This window comes from Rosa chinensis, chromosome 1 (assembly GCF_002994745.2).
Source record: "Rosa chinensis cultivar Old Blush chromosome 1, RchiOBHm-V2, whole genome shotgun sequence".
Lineage (NCBI taxonomy): Eukaryota > Viridiplantae > Streptophyta > Magnoliopsida > Rosales > Rosaceae > Rosa > Rosa chinensis.
Window position 1 is genome coordinate 23,970,958 of NC_037088.1, and position 12,626 is coordinate 23,983,583.

At 34.2% G+C, this 12,626-nt stretch overlaps 1 protein-coding gene across 1 annotated transcript; it reads right to left on the reverse strand.

The window, feature by feature from the left end:
* Window positions 1–9,375: 9,375 nt before the first annotated feature.
* Window positions 9,376–12,240, reverse strand: LOC112197094. The gene is made up of 6 exons (XM_024337660.2): window positions 11,807–12,240; window positions 11,679–11,729; window positions 10,820–11,052; window positions 9,962–10,084; window positions 9,830–9,883; window positions 9,376–9,746 (listed from the first exon to the last, which is right to left on the reverse strand). Exons 1-6 carry the CDS (start codon window positions 12,096–12,098, stop codon window positions 9,687–9,689), a joined length of 813 nt encoding a protein of 270 aa, XP_024193428.1. The 5' UTR covers window positions 12,099–12,240; the 3' UTR covers window positions 9,376–9,686.
* Between the last annotated feature and the right edge of the window lie 386 nt (window positions 12,241–12,626).

Consider the following 12,626-nt stretch of genomic DNA (forward strand, 5'->3'; position numbering starts at 1 on the left):
CTTATGAATTAGAGACTTTCTTTCAAATAGGTACATATATCATATTTGTAATTCAAATTACCTATTCATCAGATTTATTTAGTATAATATCTTTGTTAATCGTTTGATTTTGTGTGAAGCTTGAATTGGATGGATTTTTAGTAATTAAAAATTTCAATTTATGAATCTGGTACAAAACTTAGTTTCATTCCTTCAAAATAGAATCGTTGTTTCTAATTACCTGATACTTAGATTGCTTTAATATGTAATACCTATGATTTAGATGTTTGTTTTTGTAGTTTTAAATTATTTGTGTGACTCTATATCATAGGTTGTTTATTCCATAACCTATAGTATTGACAATTAATATACATATATTTTGGATATATGTATTTAAATCCTAATAGAGTTTTACCTTTGAAATAGTTCTATGAAGGTAATTTGCAATTGTATAAGGAATCACAACATGCAGGGCACTAGTAGTTGGAAGATTTATGAAAACTACATTGCAAGGTGCTAATCGAGATGACGAATGAAGTGTTATAATGTTCTTTATATTAGGTTCGAAAATATAAAGTTTATATTTTAATTGTAAAAACAAATTTAAAATTGTTTATTTCAATACTGGATGAAAATCATTTATGGTTGTACTCATTGTCCCTATTTCAATAAATTTTTAGGTTTATTCCTTCAAAAAGAATGTGTATTTAAATTATCTTGATATTAGAAATAAACTTCTTAATATTGTAAAGTTCAATTTCAATTATAAAACAATGAATGATAATAATGAGTTTGCTAAATTATAGTGCAAAAACTCTTGCACATTCAAAATTATTCAATGTGCCAAAATTAAGGGATAATTATATATTAAGCAAACTCTACAGTTACACATAACTATTATGTGGTCCTTGACCACCTCATAGAATCAGGCACCTATGTGGAGAAAAATGTAGGGGCGGAAAAAAAAAATCTTAAAGCAATCAATCTACATCAAGTACATTTTACATGGGCTAATTACATTTACTTGACCATTTTAGAAAATTAATGAATATGGAATGATTGTATAACTACACCTATTAGAACGGATAAGCAAAATAACATACCTTAATGAGAGGATGTTTAATCATGTCGAGAAAGAGAAATATTTATATAATAGGAATATAATAGAATCTGATGATACACAATAGCAAATATATAGATCACATCGGAAAGGAAGAAATATAGGATAATTAAGGCAATTAATCGTTTCAAATAAGAGAAAAATCAAGGATTAAATTGATTGTATTAAATTGTAAATATTTAAATTCAAAAAATAGTCAACAGCTATATTTGAGAAATATTTTATTTATTCAATCAGAAGGGTAAAAAAGTCAAACTAAAAAAATGTGAAAAATGTTAATTATAGATTTAAAACCTATAAGGAAGGTTCAATTATGTGAATTGGGTGTAAATTAAAAGAAAATATAGGGATGAGTTTTTCTTAATAGGAGCTTTGTTTTTTGGGTTTTTATCTAATTTTCTCTAAGAAAAAAATTATGTCAAATAAAAGTCCCTAGTAAACATCGGTCAATCACATTCTTCCATTTCATCATCAATATGTTCAGTTGCATCCACCTCTATTCCATCCATTCCTTCTCTCACCCAACTAACATCCGCATCATTTTGATATACAGTTTCATCCAAATGTTGTTGTGCATACAATTCAACTTGAGACACTTCTATTGGACGACGAGAAGAATCTTTCGAATACATATCAAATAGATCTCTAGCAGTCATGTGAAGAACAACATGCCAATTAGGATCTGACAGGTCATGTACATAACAAACTTGTCTTGCTTGTTCTCCAAAAATAAAAGGTTCACCCCTTACTACATTGTTTTTGTACATAAGATGATTAAAGTTCACAAGTTTGAATTTAAACTCATCTTTTTTCACTCTCATTCGATTGTTAACCCAATCACACTTGAATAAGACAAATTTCATGTCATTGGTGTAGCGGATTTGTTAATACCTCATAGAATCTCTCTTCACTTTCTCAAGGATTCCTATCTCTTGCACTATCATAACTCATAGTGTCAGCATCCATCATAATACCAGAATTTTGGGTGGTCATTTTTTTGTCTCTACTCTTTGTACAAAATCGAAAGCCATTGATAAAATATCTTTTGAACCTTTGAGCCTCCTTATGAAGACCATTAGCCAAAATGTTGATTTCGTCAGAAAATACTCTATTAAAAGTTTGTCATTGTGTCTGAACCTATATTTAACAATCATAAATATAAAATAAAATTATAACTAATATTTGGTCAAACTTATATTTTTATCGTAAATAATAACTTAAATTACTCACATATTTTTTAAACCATGTGTGAAATGTTCTATTAAGAAAATTCTGGATGTAATGAATTCCTTGATCAGGCATCTCCTGTGTAAGAAAGTCAAGATATTGCTTAATTGAAAAGAGATTCATTGCTTAGAAGTTGATTAAATATAGAAAGAATTAAATTGGAAATCAAGTAATAACTTACTTTCGAAATGGCACTACTGCTTCACTATTTGTCAGAACATAACTATGTGCTTGCGCCCATATAATATCATTAAGACATACTTTAACTTTTTTACCTGAAGGACGACCAAAATCAGTACCACCATCATAATTTCTTTTTGGACTCTTGGACTTTGTTTCTACTTCATCCAAATATCTCCACAAACTGTCATGCACTTTTCCATCACCCTTTAGCAATTGACGCTTAGAGATGTGCATGGATACGAACGTATTCTTTTATTGTTAATAAAAATCTACACAAATTATTTATATCACAAACAACTATATATATAATCGATATCACAAAATATGAAAGTAAATATACCAACCTGTCAATTAGATACATCCATCGAAATTGTACAAGTTCTGCAATCAACGCTTCCTCAGCTAAATGAATAGGCAGGTGTTCCATTATATCAAAGAATGACATTGGAAAGATTTTCTCAAGGTGGCAAAGTGTAAGGGTTATTCTATCCTAAATTGCTTCCAAATCAGATGACTTGTTTACTTTAGAGCATAATTGCCTAAAGAAATTAGTCAATTCAATCAATGCTTCAACAACGTTTTTAGGCAATGTTCTTCGTGCAGCTATAGGAAGTAATTGCTGCATCAATATATGATTATCATGGCTCTTGAGACCCCACATTGTATGCTCTTTCAAGTGCACACATCGAGATATATTGGATATATAGCCATCAGCAAGTTTCATCCTTTTAAATGTTTGTAGGAAGACATCTTTATTGTTCCTATTCATAGAAAAACATGCAGGAAGTAAAAACGTCTCATTAGAACCTCATTCTTGAGGGTGCAAAGCCTCCCTAATCCCCCATTCTTCTAAATCAAGTCGAGTCTTTAAGTTATCCTTGATTTTTCCGAGAACACCTAACATTGTCCAAAGCACATTGTCACAAATATTTTTCTCAATGTGCATATCATCAAGATTATGATGAATTAAATTATGCTCCCAATACGGTGACTCAAAAAAATACTTTTTTTTCTTCCAAATGGGTTCATCTTTCTTTTGACTTTGATATTTTCTATTATTGGTTTCTTCTCTTTTCGTCTTTCAAGGATCTTCTTTCTTATATTTTGTAAGTACGTTCTGCAATTCTCTTTTCACCTCTATCCCAGAACATCGAGTTGGTGCTCGACCAAATTCTTTAGTACCATCAAAATAATCCCTATCTCTTCAAAATTTATGATTTCTAGATAAAAACCGACGATGGCGCATGTAACAATACTTTTTTCCATGTGTCAACAACTAGACCAAGTGTCCTTATTGCTACAGGGACAAGCTTTTGCACCTCTAGTGCTCCAACCCGACAAACTTGCATACGCAAGAAAATCATTGATTGTCCATAACAACATCGCACGTAAGTTAAACATCTGATTTGTCGATGCATCATAAGTAGGCACACCATCATGCCATAATTCTTTCAACTCTTCAATCAAAGGTTGCAGAAATACATCAATCTTATTATCGGATCCTCTTGGTCCATCAATGAGCGTCGACAAAATAAAAAATTGCTGCTTCATGCACATCCATGGAGGCAAGTTGTAAGGTATTAGAACAACAGGTCATGTACTGTGTGCTATGGACATGGTTCTAAATGGATTGAACTCATCGGTTGCTAATCCAAGCCTAACATTGCAACTATCATTAGCAAAATCCGAATACTTTTGATCTAGTGTTATCAACACAGCATTGTCGGCCGGATGCCTTAGCGCATCATCTTTATTGTACTCTTCCGCATGCCATTTCATATGTGAAGCGGTTTTGGAATACATAAATAATCTCTGCAATCGTGGCTTCAAAGGAAAATACCTCACTTGTCTAGCAGGAACCTTTTTACCCACATCTTGATTATTAGGAACCTCTTCAAACTCTTTATATTAGATGCTTCACAAATGTCACACTTTTCAAGCATCTCGTCCTCATTTCTAAATAACATATAACCCTCAGGACATGCATCCCAAGTTTTGTATCTGAAGCCCAGGTCAGTAGTTAGCTTTTGAGCATCATAGAAAGAGGCTGGTAAGCTTACTTCATCAGGATAAGAATCTTTCAGAAGCTCTAACAACAAATTCATTGACTTATCTATCCAGCCACAAAGAACTTTCAACTGTAACAATCGAACAATGAATGACAGTTTGGTGAACTTTTCACAGTTTGGATATAAATGGCATTTTGCATCTTGAAGCAATTTAATATATTTCACAACTTCCTCATTTGGGCCCTTAACATGTTCACTTTCTGTCGAATGATCATCACCTAAACTAGAATTCACATTAGGAATACATATTGCCTCATGTATCATGCCAACCATATCATCATTGATGACCGAACTAGAATTACCCCACTGCCTTGGATTGCACCCGAAGGTTTAGTTTCACCATGCTTTTCTCAAATTCTGTAAGTTTTTCAAAATCCATCTACCATTATATCTTACCATGCGTTGTCCATTTTCTTAAAGTATCGATTACAACATTTCGTACAAGGACAATAAATCCTTGTACTATCAATGATGTTGGCGAATGCAAAATCTAAAAAGCTTTCAACCCCAACCTCATATTTATCCCAATCTTCTTGGTGTAAATCGATCCAACTTTTATCCATCTTTATCGTCCTACTTGCTATTTGAAAACTAAAAAAGAAAATATATAATAAATAAATCGAGATATATGTCTATATATATTATATTATATATATGTGTGTGCGTGTACGTATCATATAAATATTTAATATACTATGAACTGTGAAGAAGCATTGTTACAAAAACAAAGCAACCTAGATTTCATTATGTTTAAAACTTAGTGCTTAAATTCTTCTTATCTTCAATGCTGAATAATCTATGCTTGTTTGTTTATTATTTAACACTCTACGCATTTTATTATCTTAAGAACATAAAATCCAATTGTATGAAGTTAAGTATTTGATATACATGTTAGACATATGTGTTTCCAACTATCACAAAAAATGCAAGTTTGTGCCCCCAACGTGTCCCCTGTTTGTTTCTACATCATAATGAGTAGGCTTCATTCATGAAATAAGTTATTTGTAAATACCCTGTAGAGAAATATTAAAATATCATGAATCCAAGTGATTTTAAAATATTATGAAATTCAGATTGTTTTAGCCAATGAGTTTGATACCTAAAAAGAGGAGTATCATAATCTAATTTTCAGATTAGTATAAAAAAAAAAAGGATAAATTTCAGTTTAGTACCCTGTGGTTTGGGGGTAACATCATGTCAGTCCCTGCTCTTTCAATTTGATCAGCAACACCCCTGTGCTTTCAATTTCAATCAGCCGTGCCCAAATTTTACTGTTCCGTCCAATTTGAACGTTAACTTTGACTGGATTGACAAAGTAAAATTTGGACGAAACAATATAATTTGGGCACGGCTGATTGAAATTGAAAGCACAATTATGAAAGATGTTTAGAATGTTGAGATGATGTTATGGATGAAATTTGGTAACCAGATTTAAGGTTAGAACCGGTAGCGTATGGGGCCAACGTGCAGTCGCTTGTGGCTGCGCGTCCGGCCGTTCATGGCGGCTATTGTTGGTCTGTTGGGTAGTACATGTTGTTATAAATGTATAGATATGTGTTTGGTGGAAATCGGAGGAGGTTTGGATATTAATCGGAATTTCCGAAGTTTTGAGATTTCCAAGTCATGATTTGAGAAGATCGTACAATTGGATTGTTTTCAATTTTCACAAGGATGTTAGAATAATTAATTTGGCATAATCTTGGTAGTTAGGATTGATTCCGATGTGATTTCGGTTAGTTGAGGAATTATTTTTGTGCAAGGGTTTTTCAGATTTTAATATAGAATAGTATTTAAATTGCGACTGGTTGTTTATGAAAAATAATTGTGTACAGGATGACATACCAAACTACTGCTCGATGAAGAAAACCGTATGCATGGTCTTCTACATAGTACTGTGAGTGGACATTTGATTTTAAATAATTATGCATGCAGTATTTGATTTATTTTATTATGGTCCGGTTGAGATTTAGTATATGATTTTAAGATATAATGATTTCCTTTTATTGTTGATTTATCGGAACCTCCTAAATTATATTTAGTAGCATGCTGATAATTTTTGGGGGTAGTGACCACTTATCCAATTTTAGCCTAAAAATTGCCCACTTACTCCACTAAAAGTTTTTTTACCCCATTTTCCCAATCCAACAGTGTTTGATAGTATTGCCCTCATACTCTCTTGACTCCCTTTCTCCTCCCATACTCTCTCTCTCTCTCTCTCTCTCTCTCTCTCTCTCTCTCCAGCCGGACGGCCAGATGCAATGTGCTGGAACGATTGCCGTCACCGTCGACCTCAAATGCATCTCCGATTTCGAGACAACCACCATGCGAAGAAGACGCAAGAAGAAGAAGATCGTCGCAATTACAGCGTTTGCAAGTCCCGGAGTTCGGAATCGGGTTTTGTTCCGGGTCGGGGCGCGCGCTGGCGTCATCTGTCCAAAGCTCACGGAGGCCACTCTAGTCTCGATCCGGCCAGTCCTTCAACCTCATCGCCCAAAAGTCGTTCTTTCCGACCTCGCTTCCTGATTTCAGTCACCGACCAATTCAACGTCTGCACTTTTCTTTTCTTTTTTTGGTCTGAGATCGATGACGTCTACACCTTTTTTTTTTTGGGCAGACCACATGCCACAAACTGCCTAGTATGAGAAAATATGCAAAAAAAAATGTTTCAAATCTAGTTATGTACTAGAATAGCATCTGTTTGGTAGATTTTGTAGATTGGTGACTGCTTGTACTAATATTTAACTGTTGTAATCGTCTTGTTGCAAGTTTATTGGGTGGCAATAATAAGATTACTGGGGGGCAATAAAATGTTTATTGGGGCAATAATAAGATTATTTATTTGGATAAACCTCCTAAAACTTTCAAAATTAAAAACATCTTTATTTTTCGCTAATTTTGATTCCCAATGAACTTGTTATTGAAGGGCAATAATATGATTATTGGGTATCATTGGGGGGTAATAAAATCAGACGCCGGAATCCGGTCACCAATCTAGTAGCCGGATTTGGGATTCCGATGACCAGTTGCCGAATTTCGGTCACGGGAGTCCGGCAAGGTCTCCAATGACTTCTCTTTCTAAGTGATAAAGAATGAGAAGGCAAAATTGTCCCAAAAATAAATAAAAAATAATAAAAAAAATACTTAATTGGGTATTAGAGAAATAATCTCTTAGAGTGTTTGGGTAAGTGGGCAATTTTTAAGTTAAAATTGGGTAAATAATCATTTCCCCTAATTTTTGAGTATTCGATTTATCAGGATTTATTGAAATATGCTTCCGGTGATTATTGAGGATTTACGGAATTAATATTGTGTTTTCTTTTTCGGAAGCATTTATTGATTTTTGAGTTGTGAGAAGTATTGAGAAGTGGTTTTCGGAAAGTGATTGATTGAGAAAATATTATGAGAATTTAGAATTTTCGAGTATTTGAGTATGAGTGATGTATCGAGGTTTCTTGATTTATGCTTTCGACGATTTACGGATGATTTATTTAATTAATATCGGGTTTCTTTCCGAGATGACTCTAGGTGGCATGAGATGACTAGTCGGCAGTCCCCTTTAGTCATCGCCTATTTGAGATATGATCTTGAGATATGAATAATTTGACAAAATTTTCGAAATATCATTATATATATATATATATTTAAGAGATTGCGAGATTTTCGACATTACGTGATTGAGATTTCAGTAAAGATGATGATTAAGAGTATTTTCAAGATTTTTACTGCATGCGAGGTTTTAGAGAATAATAAGGAAAGCATTAAGTTTCACTTGTTCATTCAAAATTACTTATATTTTTGTCCACTCACTCTAACGATTAGTTGAGGTATAGCTATTACTGCTTCCTCATTGTAAAATGTATCGATCCTTTACCTTTCTGTTCCATCTTCTTGTATACCTTGTACGCTGGATTGCTCTAATGACCCGTGTGATTATTATTCTGAAGTTGAGAATTGTTTTGTGAAATGGAAGATGTTGTGACTTGGGGAGCAGAGTGGCTCTAGGAGTTGAGGATGGTATTTTATATTAGAAGTATAAATGTTTTTCTACAGGTTTTGGGTGGTCCACTTTTAGGAGAAGTTCCGCCAAATTTTTGATAAAATTTCTTCTAAGGTGGGCCCCGCAGGGCCAATTCAGATTTCACCCTTCTTGTCAAATCTTGTAATTGCAGCTAGTACGGGTAAGAAGCTAATTTTGTTGCTTTGTTGTTGTTAAGATTTTCGCTATGTAGTAAGCTTTGATGAGCATTTACTTATTATTTGTTGTTGCAACTTAATTTGTAAACTTGGGTAATGTAATATATGACTCTGCGGAGTGAATCTGTATTGACATTGTGTGCTCAAGGCATCAGTATGTATTTGATTTAAAATGTAATTTTTTTTTAAGTATTTTGTATTGATAGCTGAACCATCATGTTCGGTATAATTGTGAGATTTATATTGATTTTTAATTTTATTTAAAAATCGAGGTGTGACATATTTTGTGGTATAATTGTGAGATTTATATTGATTTTTAATTTTATTTAAAAATCGAGGTGTGACATATTTTGAATGAATACGATGCTCTGCATAGTCCTACATTGAAGACTTGAATGAACTCGAGAAATAGAGCCGACTCTGATTATGATGACTGAATTGGCAAACACATAAATCTGTTAAAACACATATCTAGTTATGATAGCATAATTTGGAATATGTAAAACAGTACAATCTGTGGTTATATAATGAATGAAATGTTTGTAATTGCTGTATTATTAAGCTGAATCATATCAATGATATAACCGACAGCATCGAGCGGGATTGGCAACTAAATTCCATTTAGTTTCATCTTTAATAATACCTCTCCTTTATGCAGTCAATTGCAACTATTGGCAACATCAAAATTTTTTTTTTTTTTTTTTTGGGTGTATGTTACTCTCAAATAATACCAAACAAAGTATGTCCGATAGGCAAATCATCTTAGATCAAACCAAATTAGTGGGAACAAGAGGAGACAAAATCTAGATGTACTATCAAGTGATCGTCGCCACATCACTCAAATACAAACAGGCACATCTTCATTTCTTCTACCCAGTTGCATTCTTTGGCTCGACAAAAACCAAACCATTTCTTCATTGGCGCCTTTTCTTGCCTGAACTTCCTTTGGATTTCTTATTATCATATCTCATTCTCTGCAGATTGCAAGCATATCACATTAAAACTTTTTATACCTTCATATCCTAAATAAATTGAGCAGTCTTTAAATGTTATTTACCTTCTTTCTTGGCCAGCTTTTATCCTCTTGTTTACTTTTCTTTCTTGGCAAAGCCTGGAAGAAAATAGGAGTGATGTCAGATGCAGTTATATCCTCAATCTGCTATTTAGCTAAGTTCCTAAAATAACCAACCTGTGAAGAAGCAAGGATTCGAGCATATAAAGCAGGGGTTTCTTCTTCATCAAGTTTCCCATCACTGTTCAGCACAGTCTTCAACCTACCTTCATTCAATAATTTCTCAGACCGAGCATGTCTCTGCAATACTTAACAAAGTTATTGATCACTTGGAAAGGTTTTTACAAGACCACATAAAATGCTAGTACGTCTTCCCTTCAACTCAATGACACTACGGCAACATAAAAAAAGTCCCATAATTCTGTTGCTTACATTCAGAACTAGTTAAGAACCTTGGCAAAAACAGCAGAAGCAAACCAACGCGAGAGACACAAGGGCTAACACATTCTCCTCTGCTTAGTTCTACATTGTTAGTTAGGACTTAGGAACAAACATGAATATTTACTTGAACTGGCTTTGAAATCTTATTACTAATAGGTTCAGTATCTCACACACAAATTTCAATTTTGTCTTTTCTCAGTTGCTTCTATTAACCATCTTAACCTGTACTTCCCACTAAGTGAGATATATTGATACTGCTTTTACTTTAAGGCTCAACATTCTGCTCCATAGAGAGTAGATGACCAGTAGAGCTTCCTTTGAATCTATTCTTATGTTCTTTTCCCACACAGGATACCCCTAACTTTTCTCACACAGTTCTAGAGTAACACCACTCTATATTTCCTTGCTGTTTTGCATTGCTTGATTGATGAAAATGATTTAAAATTCAGAACAGCTGAAAGAAATAAAAACAACAATGATCTGAAGCACAAAAGGAGCAAACAAAAATATCATACACTAGACTTTGTGTGGCTAAGGATGAACTAATAATGATTTGATTCCAGAAAGAGAGAGAAACATGCAATAACAACTCACCTTGGACTTCAGATGAGCCCTCAAGGCCTCTTCATTCAAACAAACAATTCTAGGGCATATCCTGCACTTGAAAATTGATTTGCGTTTCACAACATACTCTGGGAGATCTACTGACAGTGATTCCTTGTCAGCAACAGTGTTGGAACTTAGCTCTTGAAATTCTGAACCACTTTTACCAAACACCTGGTCGTCTTTAAGACTTTCTCTTTCATTTCTATCATCTACTGGACAACCTACATAAAAAAAGATAATGTCAGAAATCCAAAAGGGCATTCTTCCAAAATTATAGGAGCAATCGTCAAACATTAGGACATAAACGCAATCTTCCGATCAAACATCTTATTTCCTTAAAAAAAAAAAACTCTCTTTGTATAATTCATCAACATAACAACTCCACTTTCAAAGCTTCAGCGATACAAAGTTCATCCCAGAACTCTCATTAAGTCATAGACTTAAGCGTAAATATCCTTTTTCTTTCTGGCCAATTATCTGCAACATCTATTCACACTCAGAATCATTCTAAATTGGAATTGCTTCCTGAACACAATGGTTGCGTCATCTATTCACCCCAGAACTCTCACCAAAAGTGTAACTCCCTCAAAAAACTTTAAATTCAGCTTAGGATTTCTTCCATCCATACTGTCCTTTCCTGTTCTACTGTAATCGTAATAAGTAAGAATGTAAGATACATTGCTCAATACAAGTCCCTTAACAACTCGTGTTCAGTTTTTTCAAGGTAGCCCTATTGCTGATTTGCTTCAGCATGTTCAACTAATCGTGTATATATATATGACTGGCAATCTGATAGGAGAACCCGAATGAGAGAAAATAATAAACACAAACAGCGTAGTACTAGTACCTGACATGTCAACAAGGGTTTCATTTGCTGGGCTATCCTCGCTTTCATATCCTGAAAAAAAAAAAAAAAATCATTCAAGAGAAAAAAGAGAGATAATGATATAGTATTTGAGTAATCGAGGAACAAACCAGAGGAGGAGTTGGAACAAGGTTGTTCAGCATCTTCAACTGCATCGTCGTCATCGTATTCGGATCCTTCAGTGGCTTCTGCTTCTGCTTCTATTTCAGAATCCGAAGAAGATGAAGATTGATTCGAGGCGTCGTCTCTGTCGCCATGTTCCATCTTGTAGAATCGCCGCTTTATCATCCTGCCTTCTCCCAAGTTTAACACAAACAAACAAACAAACAAAGAGCGAGAGGGAGAGAGGAAACAGTAAGGAGGACGCGGCGCGATGTTTTCTGACGTAATTGACCTACACATCCCCGAAATTTTATTGTACAGAGCTTCCACTGTTCATCACGTGCCTTGCACGAGATTTCTGATATAGCATCACAGCCATCTGATAGAGGTACAAGGAGATCATGACCGTTGAGTTGAATTGAATTGAATTGAAATACCACTTGTAGACCTACACGTCCGAGACGATTAAAGACGGAAATCAGACACTGCGGGGCAACTTCAAGCCTTCAACAATAGGGTTTTTGAGACCCGAACAGGAGTTGGGCTCTCCAACCATGATTTTTAGGGGGCTTGGTCTTAGTTTTTAGAGTCCACGTGCCATCACAAGAGTTGGAATGTCTGCTTTTGACCGGCACAAACTATTTTTCTATTACAGAAAAAAGGTTACAACGAAAAAGAAAAATCACGAATTATATCTCTTCCTCCCAGCTGATCCAACTAGAATGCTCGGGACACAAAAAGAAATGAGATTAAAAAAAACCCAAATTCTAGAATTCTCATGATTATATGGAAAAGATGCCAACTGGTCAGCTACAAAATTAGTTTTTC